This window comes from Eptesicus fuscus, chromosome 15, assembly GCF_027574615.1.
Source record: "Eptesicus fuscus isolate TK198812 chromosome 15, DD_ASM_mEF_20220401, whole genome shotgun sequence".
In the NCBI taxonomy this organism is placed as follows: Eukaryota; Metazoa; Chordata; class Mammalia; order Chiroptera; family Vespertilionidae; genus Eptesicus; species Eptesicus fuscus.
The window spans coordinates 74,897,604-74,919,289 of record NC_072487.1 but is presented as its reverse complement, the minus strand read 5'-3'; the positions used below and the strand labels follow the sequence as shown (position 1 = coordinate 74,919,289).

Here is a 21,686-nt window from a genome sequence, read left to right as displayed (position 1 = left end):
TGCGGCCGCCCGGCCGCCGCGATGCCCTTCCTGCACGGCTTCCGGAGGATCATCTTCGAGTACCAGCCGCTGGTGGATGCCATTCTGGGCTCCCTGGGCATCCAGGACCCCGAGCGCCAGGAGCCCCTGGACGGGTGAGTCCTCCCTCCCCGCCGGCCGGGACGCTCCGACCCGGCGCTGCCGCTTTCTGTCGCTCCCAGGGGGCGGGAGGGGCTGTCGGTCCCCGCCTTCCCCAGAGGAGACCGAGGCCTCCGAGCGCCGGCTCCCGCCCTGCAGGGTGCGGGGTGCGGGGTGCGGGGTGCCCAGGCCGCGCAGGACGGGCTGGAGGGCGGCTGTCGGCAGCGCCTCTGCCCACTGCCCACCGGTGCCCTGTCCGGTGCCCTCCACCTGGAGCTGCCGAGGAGCAGGGCGGCCTCTGGGGGGGCCTCGGTTCCACCCCGGGGCAGCGCGGAGGGGGCTTTCTGGCCGAGTTAGCTCTGCGTGCGGAGAGGAGTCAGGGCCGCTTCGGGGGGGTGATCGGCCTCCAGCCTTCCTGATGCTCCTGCGCCGGAGGAGAGAGGCTGGCAGTCCTTACACAGCTGGTTTCGGAGGAAAGGGGGCCGCGTGTGTTCGGGGGCCAGTTGGAATGTCCCTGTGGGGAGCCGGGCCTTGTTCGCGCTGTCGGGTCAGGGAGGCTGCTCTGGGCGGCGGGGAGGGCAGCCCCAGGAGGCGGCCTGGCACCCACGGGGCACTGGCACTCTCTAGGGCTGTTGGGATCCTGCCCAGGCAGTAAGGATGGAACCTTGATCCCAACAATTGAAGGGGTGCAGAGGGTGAGAGGAAGGCGGAGCGGAGCGTGGGGAGCGCCTGTGGGGAGGGAAGCCTCCCGAGAGGAGGAGATGGCGGCCTGTGGAGGAGTTCCTGAAGGAGTGTCCCCGGGTCTGGCCTCTGGGGAAGTCATGGCGGTTCTGAGTGGTCAGTGTGCTGGGGTCGCAGGGTTGGGGCTGGGTGTGAAGCCCGGGTGCACCCGCCCAGGGAAGACCGGGAGACGGGTGGTCCCGAGGGTGAGCAGGGAGGGAGGGCTGCCTGGCTGGGCTGCTTTCCTCTCAGTCAGTGCCTGGGGGAGGGGGGTCAGTGTCCGGGGGAGGGGGGTCAGTGTCCGGGGGGTCAGTGTCCAGGGAGGGGGGTCAGTGTCCGGGGGAGGGGGTCAGTGTCCGGGGGAGGGGAGTCAGTGTCCGGGGGAGGGGGAGGAGGGTCAGTGTCCGGGGGAGGGGGTCAGTGTCTCGGGGGGAGGGTCAGTGTCTCGGGGGGAGGGTCAGTGTCCGGGGGAGGAGGGTCAGTGTCTGGGGGAGGGGGTCAGTGTCTGGGGCGGAGGGTCAGTGTCTGGCTCTTGCTCCTGGCCACAGGGGTTCCCTCCGCCCCAGCTGCCCAGGTATGTGAGGTTTCGTACCCAAGTCAGGGACCAGGTTCTCTGCACCTTGGGAGGAGCCTGGAGACACCTGGTCCTTTCGGCAAACCTGCGGAGGCTGCCAGTTAGAAACCTGGCGTGACCCACAGGTCTTTCCCAAAGGGAGATTCTGCCAGAGCCAGGGCCCCGCCTCGAGGCGGGGAGGGCGGTGTCGGACGGCGGGACACCAGAGGTCCGCTGTTTCCGCCCTCAGCTGGCCCGCCTCTCCTGCCCAGGCCCAGCTACGTGCCCAGCGAGGAGAGCCGGCTCCTTGTGCTCACGGAGCTCCTGGAGAGAAAGGCCCACTCCCCGTTTTACCAGGAAGGCGTGAGCAATGCGCTGCTGAAGATGGCCGAGCTGGGGCTGACCCAGGCGGCCGACGTTCTCCTGCGGAACGGGGCCAACCTCAACTTTGAAGGTCAGGGGAGCCGCGGGGCTGGGCGGATGGGCGGCGCTCTGGGGGCTTGCTTGTTTCGAGGGTGATGGCGACGGAACCCGCCCTGGGTGGCCTCCCACCCCGCGGGCGTCAGCTGGCCTGAGCACCTGGGCCCAGGAGCAGGCTTGTAGCTGCTACCGGGTGATTGATTTATTGATTTAGCAAACCTTCCAGCTCCCGCCAATCCCCTGCTCCCATTAGGTGAAATGCAGCTGCTGGCACTGTGCCCCGAGCTAAGGGAAGGTCATTTCCTGCCACTTATTCTGAGCCGTCTTGCATTTGCGTTCATCCCACGGAAGAGGGGGGACACCGGGCCTCAATCACAGCAGGACTGTGTGGGCTTCTAGCTTGTAGGGGCGGGGGGCGGGGCAGGAGGTGACGGAGCCCTTTTCCTTTCCTCTGGCTTTTCACCCAGGAGGGCAGGTCAGCCAGGAGACTTATGACCAAATGGCCGTCTTTGCTCTGACACCGGACATGGCCAGGCATGGCTCCTCTCCCGTCTGAGGACGGGCTCAGAGGCTGCAGGCTCCGGGAGCGTCAAGGAGCTGAGGCGGGGGGTGAGGGGGGGGGGTGTTCTGAAGTCAGGCGCTCGGAGACCCGGCTTTGAGAACGTGGCTGCCAGCGCCAGGCTTGAGGAGCGGGCACTCTGGGTGTCCTCCCAGTAACCCGGGAGGAGGTGCCCTGCTGGGTGGCCCCACTTTACACAGAGGAAACCGAAGCCCAAACAGATTAAGTGCGTGCCGTACCCACCACCACACCCAGGACCCGAACCTAGGTCCGCCCAGAGCCTGTGGCACCCAGTGAGGGCAGCTGTGTTCTGAGCCCTCCGGGTGACAGCAGCCCGGGCCCGTCGGGGGAGGGGGGGCTGACGAGCTGGCTGTGCCCTCAGACCCGGTCACCTACTACACGGCCCTGCACATCGCTGTCCTGCGAAACCAGCCTGACATGGCGGAGCTGCTGGTGCGCCATGGGGCCGACATTAACCGGAGGGACCGGGTAAGAGCCGGGCAGCCCGCTCTGAGGGAGGGGGTGCAGTAGGGGCGGGAGCAGCGCCCAGGCCAACCGGCTGTGCTTTCTGGCTCAGATCCACGAGAGCAGCCCCCTGGACCTGGCCAGCGAGGAGCCGGAGCGCCTGCCCTGCCTGCAGCGCCTCCTGGACCTTGGGGCCGACGTCAATGCAGCCGACAAGCATGGTGGGTGCCTCCTCTGGGTGCCCCAGGGTGACAGGCGGGCAGGCTGGTGCAGCCCACGTGCTGGCCCGGTGCACACAGGTGCGCTTGCAGAAGCTTGGGAGAGTGCAGTGGGCCCACGCCAGCCCCTTGACGGCTGTCTGAGGGAGGACCTCGGGGTACGGCTGTCTGAGGGAGGACCTCGGGGTACGGCTGTCTGAGGGAGGACCTCGGGGTACTGCTGTCTGAGGGAGGACCTCGGGGTACGGCTGTCTGAGGGAGGACCTCGGGGTACGGCTGTCTGAGGGAGGACCTCGGGGTACGCGCTCAGCTTCTCAGGGAACTGTCTTCCTGTTGGGAGAGACCCAGCCAGGTCTCGGGTAGCATCCCAGGGTCCAGAAATATCCTACTTCTCTCGTGTGTGTGGCTGGAAAGACTGGCCAGAAAGCGGTCACCCTCAGCCCTAGCTGAGAGGTCAGTCCTTTTGCAAGGTCATTTTCTGATCTGAGCGACTAGCTCCCTCCTCCTCTGGGGCTGCCCTCCCTCGGCTCCATGGCCTCCTCCCCCACTCTCCCTCCTCAGGGAAGACTGCTCTGCTCCACGCTCTGGCCAGCAGCGACGGCGTGCAGATCCACAACACCGAGAACATCCGGCTGCTGCTGGAGGGAGGTGAGCTCTTCCCGGGCTGCCCCTGCCTCCCCCTTCCACCGGGGCAGGGCCTGCTGGCTCTCCCCGCCCCCAGGGTTACGTAGGGCCTCAGGGCTCCTCCCATCTCTGTCCTCCCCGCTGGCTCTTCCAGGCGCAGACGTGAAGTCGACCACCAAAGACGGGGACACCGTGTTCACCTGCATCATCTTCCTGCTCGGGGAGACGGTGGGAGGGGACAAAGAGGAAGCCCAGATGATCAACCGCTTCTGCTTCCAAGTCACGCAGCTGCTGCTGGCCCACGGGGCCGACCCCAGCGAGTGCCCGGCCCACGAGTCGCTCACGCACATCTGCCTCAAGAGCTTCCAGGTGCACTTCCCTCTCCTGCGCTTCCTGCTCGAGTCCGGAGCCGCCTACAACTGTTCCCTGCACGGAGCGTCCTGCTGGTCCGGCTTCCACGTCGTCTTCGACAGGCTCTGCTCCCACCCGGGCTGCGCCGAAGACGAGAGCCACGTGGACCTCCTGCGCAAAGCCGAGACCGTCCTGGACCTCATGGTGACCAACTCCCGAAAGCTGCAGCTGCCGGAGAACTTCGACATCCGTCCTGTGGGCAGCCTGGCAGAGAAGATCCGGGCCCTGCACGCCTCCCTGAGGCAGCTGGAGAGCTACCCCCCGCCCCTCAAGCACCTGTGTCGCGTCTACATCCGGCTCTCCCTGCAGCCGTGGCCCGTGGATGCCAAGGTGCAGGCGCTGCCTCTGCCCGACAGGCTGAAGTGGTACCTCCTCAGTGAGCACAGCAGCCCCGTGGAGGCCGACGTCTGACCGCTCCAGACCCAAGGGGCAGGGCCCGGGCCCCTCAGCCAGCCCGTCGGTGGACTGACGTCCCGGCGCGGCCTTGGGGGAGCCTTCGGTCCTGCCTGTCAGAAGGCGCAGGCTGGTACAAGGGGAGCCGGCAGCTGCGGTCATTCCTGTGGGCAAGGCTGTGTCTTTCGGGGAGACGGCCCCCATCCCTTTGACAGTGACCCAGTTCTCGACCCACATGGGGAAAATGACAGGGCTTTGATTTGGGACAAGCGTGAGAGGACTGGTGGGCATTCTGAGCGCAGGACTCCTGTGAGCTGCATGGACAGAGCTGAAGCCAGAAGGAACCGGGTGGGCCTTGGCGGGTGCAGCCCAGGCGAGGCCCTTTACTCCCCAGAAGGGCTTTGTGGGCTGGGGACGAAGCTGAGCTGCTTCCTGCTGGCGGCCAGGCCACCTGCGGCCCCGCCCACCCGGGAACAGGGCTGTGCCAAACCCAGGGCGTGGGGACCATGCCCTCTGCTAAAAAGCAATCATGCATGACCAGGGACATCCCAAAATGTCTCATCTGAGGGCGAAAGCTACCAGCACTGAAGGCTGACTGTCCGGCCTAGTGCGGAGCCTCACAAAGCTATCACGTTGGTCCTTGTGAATTGTGTAAATGCCTCAGAAATAAGCTAAGGCAACTAAATGGCATATTTATATTACCTAATTAAACTGACTTCTCTTGGCCTTAAAAGGCCCTTGATAACATTTCTGCCCCCCTGGCCCCCCCACCCCCCCCATTTCAGGATGACGGACCCACAGCGTCCTGGAAGAAGGGGTCAGCAGGAACAGACACTGCATTAGGGCTCAAGTAACAACACTCGTCCCATAAAAAAAGCACTCCAGACCTGTGGGGCCTTCCAGCACAAGGGTTCACCCTTTTTATTTTTGACTGAAAACGTCCGCCAAGGAGGAACCGCAAGGCACGGCCAAGAGTGAGCTGCGGGCCCCCCCCCCCCCCCGGGCCGCGGGCTGCTGTGACCACATTAGGGACACCAGGGCCCATCACCAGAGAGGACTCGGGACATGAACTGCCACCCGCTGCGGGTACAGCGGCCGCGCCTCTCCCCGGAGGTCGTGTCCGCAGCCGCGGTCAGGGTCCTCTTCCTCTGAAGGCAGCCAGGCCTGTGGCTGGTGATGGAGATCAGAGAATCTCCGCTTCTGCTGGGTCACCACACCCCACAGACCTGCACTGCCCAGTCCCCACCCGAGGCAGCGGAGCCAGGCGCCTGCCTCACTGCCCACTGGATGGCACTCCTCCCCGTGGGGCTGTTGTGACAAAGAGCCTGTATAGCAGGGGTGGCAGGCGGGTACATTTACTGGCCTCACTCAACTCCTGCGAACCGCCGGCACGAGCCTCTGATGGCACCTGGCTGCCGGCTCCCCCGCCCCGCCGGTCCCTCTTGCCCTGCCGGCCCCGCTCATCTCAGGGCCAAGCTGTAGACGTGGTAGATCTCGTCGGGGAGGTTCTCCTGCCGCTCCTGGGCCAGGAGGCTGAGGCCTGCGCTGCGGACAATGCCGTGGACCACCTCGAGGTCCCGGCACACGCTGCTGTCCACGTCGTCCAGGATCACGCCCTCCTGGGCCATGTTGTCTTTGATGACGATGATGCCGTTGGGGCGCAGGCCCCGCTTGCAGCGCCGCAGGAACTCGGCCAGGTGCCGATCGGTCAGGTGGCCTGGAAGGCAGAGGCGTGGGAACGGGATGGTGCGGGCACACGCTCCTCTGGCGGCTCCTCTCAGCCACCGCTTACTCCACTTTGCACTTACTTTATGATGGACACGCAGGGCCGCCCTGCCCTCAGCAGTCCTGGGGGTCACTGCGGCCCATTTTGTGAAAGAGGAGACTGGGTCGAAGTCCCCGAGCCACGGGCTGCCATGAAATGTGCAGCTGGGATTCCACCGTGACCAGTGACTTCAGGCCATGCCGGACACCTCTCCACATGCCCCCCACCCTCCTAGGCCTGGACCAGGGCGGTGTGCCTACAGTAAAACTCCAGACAGGCTTTTGGGGACCACAAAATACAGGGCCAGGCGCAGTAGGTCCCAGCAGGGCGGTGCTGCCTGCCTGGGAGGGTGGCTGACCGCTGGGGGAGCACCCTGGGTGTGCCGGTAGGCCGAGAGGGCCAAGAGCAGGGACAGCCAAAACTTCAACTTCTCTTATTAAAAAACCCTTTTATAAAAACTACCCATGTTCTTTCTAAGTCAGTTAATTGGACATTTCAATTTTTTCAACAAAAAACTGCCTCCCCAATGGTCACAGCAGGTGCTGAGTTAAATAAAACATGGAAAGAGCTGTACCTTTAAGGCAGCGTGCCCCACGGTCCTGGGGCGCAGGGAGGCTGGAGAAACCCCCGCTGCCCGCCCAGCTCCAGGCCGTGGGGACTCCAGTCTGGGAAGCGGGACGCGCAGGGCAGAGGACAGCAGCAGGATGCTCACCTATCACCCACTGGATCCAGATGACGTCGTAGGAGCTGGGCTCCGGGCTGAAGTCCTGGAGGCCACAGCAGAAGTAGTTCCTCACCCTCTTGCCCTCCTCGCCCAGGTAGGTCTTCGCTTTAGCCAGAAAGTCCTCTGTCACGTCCACCAGGTCCACCGCTCGGAAGAGCGGCAGGAGCAGCCGCTTGGTGATCCTGCCAATGCCGGCGCCGCAGTCCAGGGCGCAGGAGGTCCCCGTCTGGTTGGGGCCTTCCTAAAACAGGACCGGCGTCAGGACGGCTCGGAAAGCCAGAGGGACCCGTCACTGCCCAGGGCCCTTCCTCACGAGCCCCTGAGGGTCTCCTCTAACCTGGACAGGGTGTGAGCATGAGTTTTCTGGGTCAGATTTCTAACATGAAAGCCAGCTTCCGCTTTGAGGTGCTGACTTGAGTAGGTGCATTCATCTCACTCCCGAGACCCCGTTAAAGTGACAGCACAGAGAACAGGGAGAATTCAGTCAGTGAAAGGCCAGAGGCCAATCAATGACACGGGATTGGGACAAACTTGGGAGGATGGCGAGTGGGCGGAGAGACAACCAGAGCGGCCCTGCTGCTCGCTCACAGACGAGGGGCGGGAGAGGCCGTGGGGGAGTGACCAGGAGCTTGCCTTCTGCAGAACAGCCAACACCCGCAGCCCAAATGCCCACAAACATGGCAGAGCGCCAAGGTTTCGTCCCTGGGAAAATGGGACAATTTAAAGGGAGACCACTCAGTTCTGGGACCAGGGAACCCCCCAGCATAACAGCCAGCGCCTGTCGGGTCACCTTGAGGCACAGTCCACAGCCGCCCGCTGCCCTTCGGGCCTGGGTGGTAGACACACCGCCGGCCCTGCAGCGGCAGAGTGAGGTGGCGCCAGCACATGCTCCGGAGAGCACCCCAGACCTGCCTACCCTCAGAAACCTCTGCAGGAACTTCCGGGAGCTGCTGATGTCGATGCTGGAGATGTGGCCGTACCCCCCGAGCATGCCGTCCACCGTCGGCGGGATGTCCTTCCAGTACGTCTTGGCCTTGGAGTAGAATTGCTTCTCGTCTTCTATCACCTCGCTCGTCATGCTGTCTCCAACCGCGTCTGCTCAGACTCCGCAGTGGCACCTCCTGCATAAAAGTGGAGTGAATCAGCCAGGTGGAGGCCCGGCTCATGTCTTGGCTGGTCACAGTCCGCCTGACGCAGGGGGATGTCCAGTGTCCCCCATCTGCTGCTACCCCTTGGAGGACAGTGCCTGCCGCCTCTTGCATTCAGGTCATTTTACAAAGCGAACTTCACGTCAGAGGAGACCCAGAGTCCTGGCTTCTAGTGCTTCCCTCACCCTACCTGACACCTGGCTCCATGGCTTCTGACCCCAGCGGACAGAATCTGAGCTGAGGGAAAGGTGTGTGCGCCCTGGCCAGTGTTGCTAATGGTTAGAGCACTGGCCCTCACAATGGAAGGTGGCGGGTTTGATTCCCGGTCAAGAGCACGTACCTGGGTTGCAGGTTCGCTCCCAGCCTGTCAGGGCGCATGCAGGAGGCAAATGCAGCTGGTCAGTGTGTCTCTCTCACATCGATGTTTCTCTCTCTCTTCTCCTCTCTCCCTCCCTCCCTTCCACTCTCTCTGAAAAGCAATGGAAAAAAATATATCCTTGGGTGAAGCAAGGAGCCCAAGCCTGCTACAGTGTATGCCGTGGGGGTGGGGGTAGAGGGGGAGGGCTGAGCAGTCCCCACGACCCCCTCTCTCGCTGGTCAGCCCAGAAGCAAGCTCACTTCCGGGTCCAGTCCTTCATCCACAGTCAGCCAGGACTCTGCCAGGCATCGTGCCGTGAACGGGGAGACAGAAGACAGCTTGACTCAATCACAACTGTAAGGCTGGGGAGTACAGGGCACACCCTGGAGGGACCTACCTCTGCTGGGGTCACGGAAGGCTCTGGAGAAGTGACCTCAGCTAAGACAAAGGACCAGGAAGAGTTCACTAAGCACACGGGGCAAGGAGACTGCTCCAGGAAGAGGAGCGGGCACAGAGCCCTCGCAACTGGCACCTCCGGTCCTCTGGGTCACATGTAGTTTAGATTTCACCCTAAAGAGCAATGAGCTCGAACTAGCCTGGGTTCCGCAGGGAGCGACGAGAAAATGGGTCTGGAAGACTTGGCAGCTGTGTGAACTGCAGGGGCAGGAGCCAAAGCCGACACCGAGAGTGTCACCGCCGGCAGGAGCGTGACCAGGTGGACGAAGGGTCACAAAGCAGCGGCGGGGCCCTGGCAGCAGAGCAGGCCCCCACGCCGCTCAGGGACGGAAGGCCTGTTCGCAGCCCCACACTCAGCCCAGGAGGGGCATCAGGGTCTCATCCCTCCCCCCCATCCCCGGAGGCCCTGGCCCTCGTCAACAGATGTTCCCCCTGGCAGGTGGTCTAGTTGCTGAGGCTTGTCAACATCAAGCCTGACCCCCAGAGAGCTGGCAGCCCAGCAGGAGACGGGGCAAAACGAAACCCACACACGCGGGGAGAGACCAGGAGGACTCCCCGAGCCGGAAAGTGCCGTGGAACCTCAAGGCTGGAGGAGTCCTTTCTGAATGGCGGCCAGGTCGGCAGCAGAGAGTCACACCCAGGTGTATCACTGGGTTCTCTGGCATCCCACGTGGTATTCAGCAAAACACACACTTCCCGTTAAGTGGACAGAATAAATCGGAGACCAAACACTTGCCTGGCTCTACTCTCTCTGTCTGCCTCGCAGGCCCTCCGGGGTTTTAGCTTCCCAGGGCAAGGTCATTACTTTCAACACCATTAGCCCAGCACCTGATACACGGTGGGTGTTTGCTAATTGGTTGTTGAATGAATCAAAGAATGAGCTTTGTGTGGCTGCAGCCAGTTTCCACTTCTAAGAAAACCCCACATAAAAATCCAACCATTCAACACTGATAACACGGAAGGCCATTACCGACAATATAATCATTTGCTTTACCAAAAGCCTTATAACATGATTCCTTTAAATGTCAAGGTCCCCTGAATAATCTAATTTACAAGAATTCCACTTACAGGCAAATTCTAGGAACAAGCCAGGGGAGACCCATCCAGGCCAGGAAATGGCCACTATAACTCTGACATTTGTTCTAAGAGCTGATTCATTAGTAAACGAGACTTACGGTGTGGGCGGGGGGGGGGTCCCTAGGAGCCAGAGGGAGCGGGGTTGTCAATCAAACAGCAGGAAGCCCTCCCACACTCTGCCCAGATCACAGTGAGGAGCTCCGCCACTACAGAGACGGGGCCGGGGCCGGGGCCGGGGCCGGGGCCAACCTGGCTGTGTGCTCTGGGCTCACCTGGAGGGGCAGAGAAACCCTTTGCTCACAGTGAACTTGTGCTCCTTGGCGGGAGCATGTACCTGCCCAGCCTTCACGGTCATCGGCCACCTTCTCCCCCTCCAAGGTGTTTAGGGCAACACCTGGATAGCTGCCCCAGCTACTTCTCTTTCCCGGGAGCCATGGAAGAGAGTGCTGTTGGAACTGTCACTGGCGGTGCAGGGCAGAGCCATCTCAGCCTCTCAGTCATCTGTCTCTAGGAGAAGCAGGCCAGAGCCCGTCTCAATTACCTCCTCCTCCGCGCAGCCTGCGGGACGGGGCCTCTTCTCCTCGGATCTGTGTGTCTGCAGCTGGACATATGAGAATGGCAGGATGCTCTATGAAAGAGAAAGGGAAGGAGGGAGGAAGGAAGAAAAGAAAATTAGGGGGAATGTTAACAACCAACAAAGGCTCTGATGAAATCAAGTGAACCAGGCCTGAGTCCTGGCTCTGCTGCTCCTTGGCTGTGTAAGCTCAGTCAGACACGTAACCTGTCACCGAAGTGTCTTCATCTATAAAATGGGAGCAGCAATACTGACCATAAATGCATAAAGTGGCCCTGGCAGCGTGGCGCAGCTGGTCAGAGTTGTCCCGGACACTAAAAGGTGGCGGGGACTCTCCCCGAGCCAGAAAGGGCCGTGGAATCTCAAGGCTGGAGGAATCCTTTCTGAATGGTGGACAGGGCGGCACCCAGGGGTTCAATTCCCGGTCAGGGCACATATCTGCGTTGTGGGTTTATTCGCTGCTCAGGGCACACACAGAGAGGCAGCTGATCTCTCTCTCTCTCTCTCAAATCAATACATTTTTAAAAAATGGATAAAGTGACCCATACAGTGCCGGGCACATGTTATCTCCAGGTTCCAAATCTCTGTCAAATGAGATTCTCGTCAGTTATCTCTGCCGATCATGATGATCAAAGAGAAAAATGCACTCAAGTGCCCTATACACTAGTGTTGGGCACACCTAGGGGTTATTACTGTTATGCTGGGTGGTTGGTCATTCAGCGGCCTCAGCTGAGTCTGGGGGGAAGGGGAGGAGGGAGGAGGGGGCTCCCCATGCCTGCAAGCACAGAAAGACTGCAAAGATACTGGAGATGCTATCTTTGAGACTGTGGCTTCTGGCCTCCATTCTAAAGCATTCCGCATGTACCTCCAATCCTGCCGCAGCCCCCAGTTCAGACAGAAAAACTGTCCCGCTAAAGGGGTGACGGGCCTTAAAACACACAGCAAACCAGGAACAGGAGGAGGGGACCCAACCGTCTAACCCAGAGGCCTAGGCCTCCCGGGGCCTCATCCCATCGCCCTGGGCAGTGATCCTACGCGTCCAGACCTCTGCACCCTGGCCCCAGGGCCTCGGACACCGGCGGCTTCTTTCTCCCCCTGACTACACAGCCGGTTCTCCGGTCCCAGGGATCCCCGTTTACAGCAGCAAAGCCTGGCCTCTGACACCACAGCCTCTCCTCGAACACGCTGACCTTGGCTCCAAGGTCTCCTGGCAGCGAACCTGTCAGGCAGATCTGGGGCTGCGTCCAAGGTGAAATATGACAGCAACTCCACGTAACGGGCCTGCCGAGTGCCCGCTCTGAACTGAGCGCTGAGCTGAAGCCTGGCACCCACCTCCTCACCCCGGTTTCTCGCGGGGGGAACTGAGACTCGGAGAAGGAAAGGGACTGGCTGCGGCCCGGGGACCGGCGTGGGGGAGTGCCCGGCCCCGGCTTTGGGGACCCCGGCCTTCCTCCCTTACCCCCACCCGCGGCCCGGTCCGGCCCGCAGACCTTCCCGGAGCGCGCACGTGGGGCCGGGGCCGGGGCCGTCGCACGCGGGTCATGTGACGAGCCGGGACCTTGGGGCGCTGAGGCAGTTGGGGTTCGGGGCCTCCCCTCTCCCGGTGGCCGCCGCCCCAGCTCCGTCTCGTGCTACTCACCCCGGGGGCGGCTCCCGGGACCCCAAAGAAGAGGGAAGAGAAAGCGAGGGCGGCGGCAGCAGCGAAGACCTAGAGGCACACAACCGCCCCGATCACACCCAGCCAGACACCACACCTCGGCGCGCGCTGCCTTTGTCCGCTCACGTCACTTCCGGGTGCCGGGGGGCGGGGCCGGGCTGGCTCCGCCCCGCCACCGGGTTGCCCCGCCCCGCGGGCTCCTGACCTCACCCGACTTCTGTGTCCCAGACTCAGAAGAGCCGCAGGGCTGGCCCTCTCCGCCCCCCAGTCCCTTTGGAGGGTGCAAGGCTGGACTTGGAGAAACTAGCATTCTGCGGCTTTCCCACTGGGTTGCAGAGGGCGGATAAAAGCCTTATTCCTCCAATCCCACCCGTAACAATTCGCATCTTAAAATAATATACAGATCCAAAACGGAATGAAGAAAAAAGAAACACCCTTGGCAGTGCCACGGGGCTGCCGCCCAAATAAGCAGAATAAGTCCATGAAGCTTCCATTCCAAAGAGATCGCCTCCCCTAGGTTCCCCCATAAAACAGAAATGCTTCCAGCGCTCGGGGGCTTAGGTCTGTGGGATGGGGCACGTCAAGCCTTCGGTTTTGCGCTTGCAGCTGTTACAGTGACAATATTCATCCCCAGTTCATTTTCCTAACCTGACCTCCTGGCCTTAAGCTGCCAGTTCCTTCCTCGGATGTGGCACACAGGAGTTGCTTCAAGTGTGTTTACTCTAACGAAGTGAAAACTATATGGGGGTGCTTGAAAACACCACCGGCGGAACCCCCCACATCTGTTTATGTCCGTATTATTTGACATCCTCTCTAGCGTAGCCCAGGTCAGACGTGGGTCCCCTCCCAAGCTTCATTTCCCATGTCTCTAAGGGACGGGGATACATCCTGGGTAATGCCAATCTTATTTGGGGGCCGCTCTGAGGTTAGCTCTTTTAGGGGTGCCTGGAAATCCTACCTTTACTTCCTGTCAACGGAAGAGGAAGTCCTTACCCTGCACCCGGACTCCAGGGCTGGCCAGCCCCCTGACCTCAAAGCCTCTTGCATTTCTGAATTCCCAAACCTGGAATCGATGTTTACAGCATGCAAGGGCTGGAGGGCTCCTTAGACATCACCTAGTCAGCCTGGTGTTCCTCACCCATTTTTTAAAAACTCACATACCATTCAAATAAGTAAAAATATGTTACCTCCCCTCCTCAGTACTCTGCCTTCCCAAGGAGGCGCCCTCCCACCCGTGGCTGAGGAGTATTTGCAGAAACAGGACACACAGTCTGTGGTGCTTCCTCCAGGAGACACCTGGGAATTTATTACAAAGTTGTTGTTGTTTCATTTTCGAATTGTAAGCTAACACCATGCCAGTGAAATTACTGGCCCAAATTACCCTTGTCCCACACTCAGATTTCCCAAATGGAGCGTTTACCCTCTAGTCCACTTGACCCGGGAGCCCTGACCGGGGAGACTGGTCCGGCACCGCGCAGCACCCAGAGGCAGGGCATGGGCTCCCGCCGAGTCTCCGGGCTCCCGGGCCGCTGCGCTGGTGCTGCCAGCCTTCCGCCGGAGGTTCTGCTGAGCCACCAGCCCCAACATGACCCACCTGGGCCTCCCGGACCTGGAGCGGGCAGCTGAACCCCGGGCCCTCCGTCCCTGGCTGGGGCCTGGCTGCCCAGGTCAGGAGTCCCCCCCCACACACACACCCCCTTGTGACTGCAGCCTCGGCATCCTGAACCCAGCAGCCCCGCCCTCCGTCCCCAGGCCGCGGTGCCCACTGCCCCGCACAGGCCGTGGGTGAGGGGCGGATCACAATGGCCCTCGAGAGGCCCCGGATCCAGGCAGCAGGGAGGGGCCCACGGAGGGGCCAGGCGGCGAAGATGGGCTCTCGCAAGCACCAGCCACCTGGAGGGGGCGCTAAGCTCCCCGGGGCCTTCTCTGGCCCCTGACAGCATCTGGGAGGGCGGTGGGGTAAGGAGGCGGCAGGCTCGGAGACCCCCCCCCCGCCCCCCCCGTCATCCATCAGCTGGGGGCGGGTCTGGGCGTCTGTCTCCCAAAGGGAGAGAGTCTTAAAAACATGTCTCGGCCCCACCACCAACCTACTCAGTCCGAACCCGGGGCATCTGTATTTCCAACCAGCTCCCCACCCCGGGGCGGGGGGGGCGGGGGCCCCGCAGGAGACGGGCTGGTTCCAGGTTTCCTAATTCCCAGCAGGGCGGGTGCTGCGGGCTGCCCAGCCCGGCGCTGTCCCCCCATTCCACAGCCGCCCCCCCATTCCGCAGCTGAGGCCACTGAGCGAGCGCCCTGCTCGGAACCTTCCTGGGCTGAGGCTAAACCCTAAAGAATAATCCTGCTGAGCACGACCCGGCCCGGCGCTGCTCTGAGCCTTGCGCGTGCGCTCGCGCACGTGAACGTCACAGCACCCCAAAGCCGGCGGGTGCCCGCGCCGTCACCCTCTTCCAGGTGAGGAAACAGAGGCCGGGCGAGCTCCAGCCTGAAGCCGCTCAGTGTCCGGCGGGCCCGCGCGATGTTCCCCCCAAACCACGCCGGGTGCCATGGCCTGGGGGCCGGTCTCTGCCCTCCGCTCCGCTTCGCGAGGCAGCCCCCGCCCCCCCTGGTGTGAGGATGCCCTGAGCTGACCGCAGGGCCAGACATGCCCCGGTGGCACCCCGACTCCCGAGCCCAGCAGGTGGCGCCCCAGAGGTTCCCGGGCGAGGGCGCTCGGCGACGGGCGGACCCGCTGCTGCCCGGCTGGCCTCTGTGCGCGCTGCGGCCGGCCGTGGGCGCGGGGCGGCCCGAGGGCTGGAGGGCGCCGGGCGGCTCCGAGTGGTGGCAGACCTCCAGCGGCGAGTCCTGGCCCGCGGCGCGGGGGGCGCCCCGCCGCAACCCCCCGACGCGCATGCCGCCTCTGCCCGCCGCGGCCCAGCGGGCGGCGCGGAGGTCAGGGCTGAGGTCGCTGCTGCTGCCGCCCCGGTTCCTGGACAGAGCGCCCTGGACACGGGTGCTCCAGCACCCCGAGCCTGGAGAATACGCGAAGGACAGGAGGGGCTTGGCCGGGGAGGCCAAGGACCCCAAGGACTCCTTGGGCGCCCTGCTAGGCCAGTTCCTCCCCGGCAGGTTCCAGAAGCTCCTGCGCCAGCTCGGGGCTCAGTGGGTGGAGAAGCTGGAGCCACAGAGTGAGGCCCGCCGGGTCCCAGGGGCTGGGCAAGGGGCTGAGTGGTTTCCGGTGGGGCGGGCCTCGCCAGAACTGGTCGTGTTAGTTGACTTCCAGGCCGAGTTCTGGCAACCACCCCTGGAGGGCGGGGCTCCCATGGCCCCTCTGGCGGGAAGGAGGAAAGGGAGGCCGAGGGCCATAGAACTGAGAAGGCCTTGGAAAGGGCTGTCCCCAAGCAAAGCTCCTAACTATGTCCACCCCCTGGCTCCCAGCAGCCTCAGAATCGCGTCAGAAGCGGGCTGTGTCAGAGCACTGGTGGGGGCAAGCTCCTTCGTGTCCTTCCTTCCTTCCCCACCTGCGGTGAGTGTCCGTGACCCACGGGTGGGGACAGGGTTGCCATTGATGCTCCGAGGTGGGGGACCCTGACCGCTTATGCCGGGGTGGCCTGTTTGTCTTCAAGGTGCGAGTCATCGAACTCTCAGAGTAGTCTCAGGAAGGTTTCAAGCCATCGGATACCTACCCTGGGGCCGCTGAGGAGAGAGCCCACACTGCGGCCGCTGAGGAGAGAGCCCACACAATTCTCCGAGGTCAACAAGGCCAAGTGAGCTGTGGGAGGATGAGGGCAGGGGCGGAAGTACATCTTTCTTTTCTTTCCTCTGCCCTTCGCCCATGAATTTACCTGTCTATCCATCTATTCAACCATGCCTGTGTCCATCCACCAATCGGGTCTTCCACCCAAGCATTCATACTCCATCTGAGTCCACCCACCCATCCATCCACCCACCCGTCCACTCATTCATCATTACGTAGGTCTATCCACGAATCCCGTTTTCTCCCAATGAGATCCCCTCATCCATCAACATCGATGAATCCATCTACCCATTAATCTGGTCTTCTACCAACACATTCATAATTCATCCATGAATCCATTCATATATTCATTCTCCCATTCACCCATCCATCCTTGTATACATCTTATCTATGAGCCAGGTCTTCTACAACCTATTCATTAATCCATCCACCCGTCTAGTCGGTCATTCATCTATTCACAAATTCCCATAGTTCTACCCACGAATCCGATTTATAGATTAATTATTTAGACACCCTTCTATCCACTTATAAATCCAGGGTACTATCCATCTCCAATCTAGTCATGAAGCCATCTACAAGTCTACATACCCATCCACATAATTATTCATCCGCCCATTCATACATCTACCCGTCCTCCTAAGATCTAGTTCTTTCATTCAGGTATTTTAATTAATTCATCCATCAGTCCATCCATCCATCTACCCACTCACCAGCCTTCCATCCTTTTGCCCAGTCCACTATTCATTCATCCATTTCTTCTTCTACCATTTATTAGGTTTTATTATATGTCGAGTATTGGGGGAAATTAAATGAGGGATTGGAGGTAGGAGGGAGGCCCGGGCATTAGAGCTTCCTGGGACTTAGAAACCATAGCTCGAATGGAGGGGGAAAGAATGCAGAAAAATTCCTCCAGCTTAAATAGGCTTAAACAGGGGTAAAAGGTGCCTGTGAATTTAAAGACCCAGGGAGAGTAAACACATGACTTACATACCATCCTTCCAACCCGGACCCCATGGCAGACAGAACTAATGGATCACAGAACTTTTCCCCACGGAGCCTCAGAACCCTTCCTGACACCACACTCCTTGCAGACACCCCTGATGGATCAGAGTAGGTGCCAGAAATGAAACACGTTGGCCAACCCAGGAACTTTAAATCACTCAGGCCAGGTAGACACCCCGCTTCTCATAAGATATAATACATAAGAGTATGGCACTCACGATCTCCAATGTGAGAACAGCAGGGACGGACACATTCAAAGAGTCCCATATTCAGGAGCTAATTAATCCCCAAGCACCTTCCAGTGGGCGGGGCTCTGGTGGGCCCGGGGGTGGGGGGAACGCCAGGGTGCATTAGAACAGGAGAGGAGAAGCTGAGGGTTCAGACTGCGGGCAGAGCTGGCTGTGACTCGGCCTGGCCCTAAGGCCGGCGCCGAGCGGGTGCTGATATGCCGACAACTACTGGCTACAGCAGGTGCAATGCCTGCAGCCAGGCACCGCCTGGGACTTCCGCTGCCTGGCTCTTTAGTGGGCTGATGAGAAGCATCCCCTCCGGGTCCACACAGACAGGAAGCTATGGTCAGGTAAATGGATGCAGGGATATCAATATGTACGTACTTGCGGTCGAACATGGCGTTTCTGAATAACAGAGCCACGGGTGGCTCGGGCAGGCCGGCTGATGGCCTTGGCCTTGAGGACAAAATTAATAGCAATACATGTAACAAGAACAGATCCCCTCTACTGAGCACTGAGCCTGGACTAGATGCCTCACCCGAGCTGTTTGGTACTCACCAAACTCCTGAAAGGATGCTGTTATCGTGTCTATAACATGTAATACATCACTTAAAGGGGAAGCTGCAAGTGGAGACCCGAGGACAGTCTCCCCAAGATCTCCCTGCTGGGAGGGGTATGGCTGAGCTGACTGGTAATACGAACAGTTCCCAGTTAGAAATGTTTACCTCCGGCCCTGCAGACCCTTGGCAGGTGCCTGCAGTCCAGCCCCCGTCTTCACAGCCCCATGTGATGGGCGTGACCAGGATTCCCTTTTACAGATGAAAAACCAGAGCTCTAGCCCGACCCAGCGTGGCTCAGTGATAGAACATAGACCTATGAGCCAGGAGGTCGCGGTTCAATTCCTGGGGGGCGTGCAGGAGGCAGCCGATCAATGATTCTCCCTCATCATTGATGTTTCTATCTTTCTCTCCCTCTCCCTTCCTCTCTAAAATCAATACAAAAAATTTTAAAAAACAACAACACGTACCTCAAGAGTTCCCATTGAACCCAGGACTGCCTGACTCCCAAGTTCACATCCGTATTCTCTGTGCTGAAATGCCCTCTGTAGGAGGATCCAGATCTTGCTGCCGTCCCTTACTGGCTGTGTGACCTTGGGCGAGTTGCAGGGCACCTCTGTGCCTTGGTTTTCTCATCTGTAAAATGGGAATAGTCATTGTGTGTCACGGAATTGCGTGGGCTCGGCGGGTGCTGCACGCCACATGCTTGGCCCAGAGCCTGCAGGCAGGAAGTGCTCAGAGAGGCCGCTGCAGTGCCTGGCAGCTGGTGGCGTGTTGTTGGGATGGAGTGGGGCTCAGGCCTCAGCCCTCCCCTTGTGCTCTTGCCTCCTTCCGCAGTCCCTGCGGCCTACAGGCCCCCAAGCTCAAGGCCGCGCTCACCCACAGCTCCTCAGAAGCCTCGGGGCCCTACAGGCGGTGTAGCCCCTTCCGAGTGCGATTCGCTGACGAGACGCTACAGGACACGGCGTTTCGCTACTGGGAGCGAAGATGTGCGCGTAAGCAGACGGGATGGGGAGCCCCCGGAGCTCCAGAAAGTTCCAGCCTGGCCCTGGGGAGCAGAGGCTGTGGCCCTGGGTGTGAGAGGGAGGCGCCAGCTGCAAAGGTCCGGAGGCCACCGGCCCTGCAGAGGAGGTGCCCGAGCTGGCGGAGGTGGTCAGGTGACCTCCAGGGACCAAATCTGAGGTCCCGGAGAAGTGTCCCAAGCAGACGGCTCCGGGCAGAGCCTCAGTGCTGGAGCAGGAGACACTGGCTGCCCAGGCCTCGCCACCCCCCAAGGACTGCTGCTGCCAAGGGTCCCACACGCCGTACCTGCCCCCCTCGGAACCAGCACCCCCCGCCTCCCGACCCCGCGTCCGGCCCCCCACAAGGCCTACGGGGGCTGGAGATGGTGGGAAGGCACCGGACCATCTCCTTCCTTTACTGGTGAAAGCAGACCTGGAGGAGGGGTGCCCAGAACGGTCCAGAAGGTTCAGCTCTCTGCTGGGGAGACGGGCACCACCTGGGCTGGCCAGGAAGCGGGGAGCCCGCAGGCCCGGGTCCCCCGCAGAAGTTTGCTCAGCTCCTCGGGGATGAACGTGGCAGTCTGTCGGTCTGGCCCAGTTTCCGGTGTTTTCCGGTGTCAGGAGGCGGGACGAACATTAGTCCTTGCTGGTAGACCCTTCACAAAGCCCCCTTTCCAGCCGCCCGGCCTCTTCTCTTCTCAGGATCTGTTTGTGTGAGCACCCACTGTGTGCATTTCAGGACACAGCTGGCCCAATGCCTAGCTGAGGGAAAGCCCTAAGAATCAGGACCTTTGCCAGTTCAGGCGGGACCCTCCCCGGCTCCCCGGGGGCCACAGGGAGCTGCAGATAGAAGCTGTGATTTTGCCCAACCTGATTGTTTGATGGGGAAGGCAAGGCCCCAAAACAGATGACACAGCCGCCAAGAAGAGAGGCCGGAGGGGGCCCGGCCACTGTGGGAATCCAGGGAAAGGAGGCGCCCGGAGAAGCGGTTCCATGTAAATGGCAGTTGCCTGGCACGAGAGAGCTTCCTGGCCAGCCACCAGCCACAGCCACAGCCACGGCCACGGCCACGGGAGCTGTGGCCGCACCCAGGGCACCGGAGTGGGGCTCTGTGCTGCCTCCTTGCCCCTTCCATCCTCGGGGTCCCTGACCAATGGGAAGGGCAGCCTCTGGCAGGAAGGACGAATGAGAGATCCATGGTGGGGTGACTGGCCTGCCCACCGTAGAAAAGGGGGGCTGTTTCGGGCTGGAGCAGGAGTGGGTGTGGGGGCACAGGTTGGGTAATCAAGGCAGAAACAGTCACACGAGGTAGTTTTAAAACCGGAGCAAGCGAGCGTCCTCTGGAGGCAGCCAGAGAGGGAGCCTTGGGTTTCCATGGAGACGGGCTCTGCAGGGGAGAGCTGGGGGGAGGGTGGGGGGAGTGCCCCTCCGGGTAGAGCTCTCATGGTGCCCTCTCTCCTCTAGTCCAGCAGGGCGTCACCGGGAACCGGCCCCCCCGGCCAGCCCCCTCGTCGGCGACCTTGGAGCCTGTGTTTGGGAGCATCAGGAGGTGGTTGGAGAGTTTGCCCAAGACCCTGGACTCCAGGCCCCGGGAGGCGGCCACGGCCAGCCGGGACTGCCCTGGCCTGTGAGGCTCCAGGGACGGGCGGGGGTTCGAGTGCACTGCCAGGGCCGCCCCCCCTCACCCTGTAGACCGCCCTGTCAGCAGTGGGCAGGCCCAGGGTCTGGGCCCTTGAGGGCTCCGCCAGCCATGGGGGGCCCTGGGACTTGGGGTCCATTCGGCTCACAGGCCGCTGTGCCCCACAGACCCATCCTGGGGCGGCAGAGCCACCTCTCTGAGGACACCTTCTCGAGCAGCACCCAGGGGTGGCGGAGAGACCGCAAAGCCTTCCTGGGCACCCACAACGTTCTCAACCAGGTGGGCAAATCGCCCTGCTCCTGGAGCCAGCAACTGGTGAGTGCCTGCGGCGGCCGGCCGGCCACCCGGAGCCCCTTGCCCGGTGGGGGGCCGGGGGGTCAGGTACAGCCTCCCTACACGTTTGGCCAAGGGCTGGCTCTCGAGCTGGGCTGCCTGGTTCAGATCCCAGCTCCACATGTTCCCTCATCTGTAACATGGGGTGAGTGTCTGCCCCCTAGCGCTGAGTATAGAATCCCCCCTGGGTCCCCGGAGCCCCGTCTCCTGCCCAGAGCCCCTACCTGCATCCCGGCGCGCCCAGCTGGTCCACCCTCTCACTCTAGGAGTCCTTCCTGCCCCGCCTGGAGCTGAAGCGAGGCCGTCCTAAGGGGTACCAGCTCCTCCTGCCTTCCGCTCTGCAGTAGCAGGCTCGGTGACGCATGGCCCCCGGACCCCAACCCAGCCGTGGACATGGGCCTGGGGTGCGGACAGGCCTGCCTTGCCCTACAAATAAATGTACATCCCAGGGGGCTGGGACCTGCCGCCAGGTCTCACCCTACAAGCCTCTCCAGTGCCTGGTTGCTGGGCTCAGGGTTCTTGGACCAGGGGCGTGAGGGGTCACAGCTAAGATGAGGCTGATGGGGGGGGTGGGGGGCCAGGCAGCCCCAAGGGTCGGGGTTTGTTCCAAGTGAACCCCTCTTCTGGAAGGTGGGAGACCCTGCCACACACCTCACACCTGGGACCAAGCCTCTTCCGTCTGGATCAGCCCACACCTGGAGCAGACACCTGCCCTGACCTCTGTCCCCAGCTGCCTCCTTTGATGGAGCCAAAGGCTGCTTGCTGACCTCGCCCTCCGGGGTGAGGGCGTCCGGACTCAGGCTCAGGGGAAAGAGCCCTGTGTGTGCACAGACGTGTGCCTTCCTAGTCGCTGGTCCCTGGTCCCAGCATCTGGGTGGTCGGGGCCAGATGTTTCTCTCCTGGTGGGGGAGGGGTGGGCAGCGTTCAAGCCAGGTCAGGAGGTGGTGCGGGA

General features: G+C 61.6%; 3 protein-coding genes across 7 annotated transcripts in view; 2 read left to right on the top strand and 1 right to left on the bottom strand.

Annotated features, from left to right (window-relative positions):
• ASB6 (ankyrin repeat and SOCS box containing 6) overlaps window positions 1-5,380 on the top strand; it is a 5,495-nt gene extending 115 nt beyond the window's left edge. The window contains exons 1-6 of the mRNA XM_008152526.3: window positions 1-134; window positions 1,663-1,844; window positions 2,752-2,858; window positions 2,947-3,055; window positions 3,614-3,700; window positions 3,831-5,380. The exon at window positions 1-134 is cut by the window's left edge and continues 115 nt beyond it. Of these exons, the coding sequence (XP_008150748.2) occupies window positions 22-134; window positions 1,663-1,844; window positions 2,752-2,858; window positions 2,947-3,055; window positions 3,614-3,700; window positions 3,831-4,498 (1,266 nt within the window). The 5' untranslated portion in view covers window positions 1-21 and the 3' untranslated portion in view covers window positions 4,499-5,380. The remainder of the gene's footprint in view (window positions 135-1,662; window positions 1,845-2,751; window positions 2,859-2,946; window positions 3,056-3,613; window positions 3,701-3,830) is intronic.
• A 439-nt stretch (window positions 5,381-5,819) lies between these two features.
• Window positions 5,820-12,352, bottom strand: NTMT1 (N-terminal Xaa-Pro-Lys N-methyltransferase 1). Of its 3 annotated transcripts, XM_008152529.3 has the most exons (5): window positions 12,222-12,352; window positions 10,550-10,636; window positions 7,886-8,090; window positions 6,958-7,210; window positions 5,820-6,197 (listed from the first exon to the last, which is right to left on the bottom strand). In XM_008152529.3, exons 3-5 carry the CDS (start codon window positions 8,045-8,047, stop codon window positions 5,941-5,943), a joined length of 672 nt encoding a protein of 223 aa, XP_008150751.3. In that variant the 5' UTR covers window positions 8,048-8,090; window positions 10,550-10,636; window positions 12,222-12,352; the 3' UTR covers window positions 5,820-5,940. The 3 variants fall into 3 exon arrangements, with proteins under 3 accessions (XP_008150751.3, XP_027983047.2, XP_027983049.2); XM_028127246.2 differs by lacking the exons at window positions 10,550-10,636; window positions 12,222-12,352 and adding an exon at window positions 10,403-10,537 and having other exon boundaries at window positions 7,950-8,090; XM_028127248.2 differs by lacking the exons at window positions 10,550-10,636; window positions 12,222-12,352 and adding an exon at window positions 10,403-10,488.
• Window positions 12,353-14,707: 2,355 nt separating this feature from the next.
• On the top strand, window positions 14,708-21,223 carry C15H9orf50 (chromosome 15 C9orf50 homolog). Of its 3 annotated transcripts, none has more exons than XM_054727205.1 (7): window positions 14,708-15,403; window positions 15,654-15,741; window positions 15,842-15,982; window positions 18,599-18,756; window positions 20,227-20,389; window positions 20,569-20,680; window positions 21,001-21,223. In XM_054727205.1, exons 1-7 carry the CDS (start codon window positions 14,881-14,883, stop codon window positions 21,079-21,081), a joined length of 1,266 nt encoding a protein of 421 aa, XP_054583180.1. In that variant the 5' UTR covers window positions 14,708-14,880; the 3' UTR covers window positions 21,082-21,223. The 3 variants fall into 3 exon arrangements, with proteins under 3 accessions (XP_054583180.1, XP_027983050.2, XP_027983051.2); XM_028127249.2 differs by having other exon boundaries at window positions 14,710-15,403; window positions 20,569-20,716; XM_028127250.2 differs by having other exon boundaries at window positions 15,104-15,403; window positions 15,657-15,741; window positions 20,569-20,716.
• The last annotated feature ends 463 nt before the right edge of the window (window positions 21,224-21,686 follow it).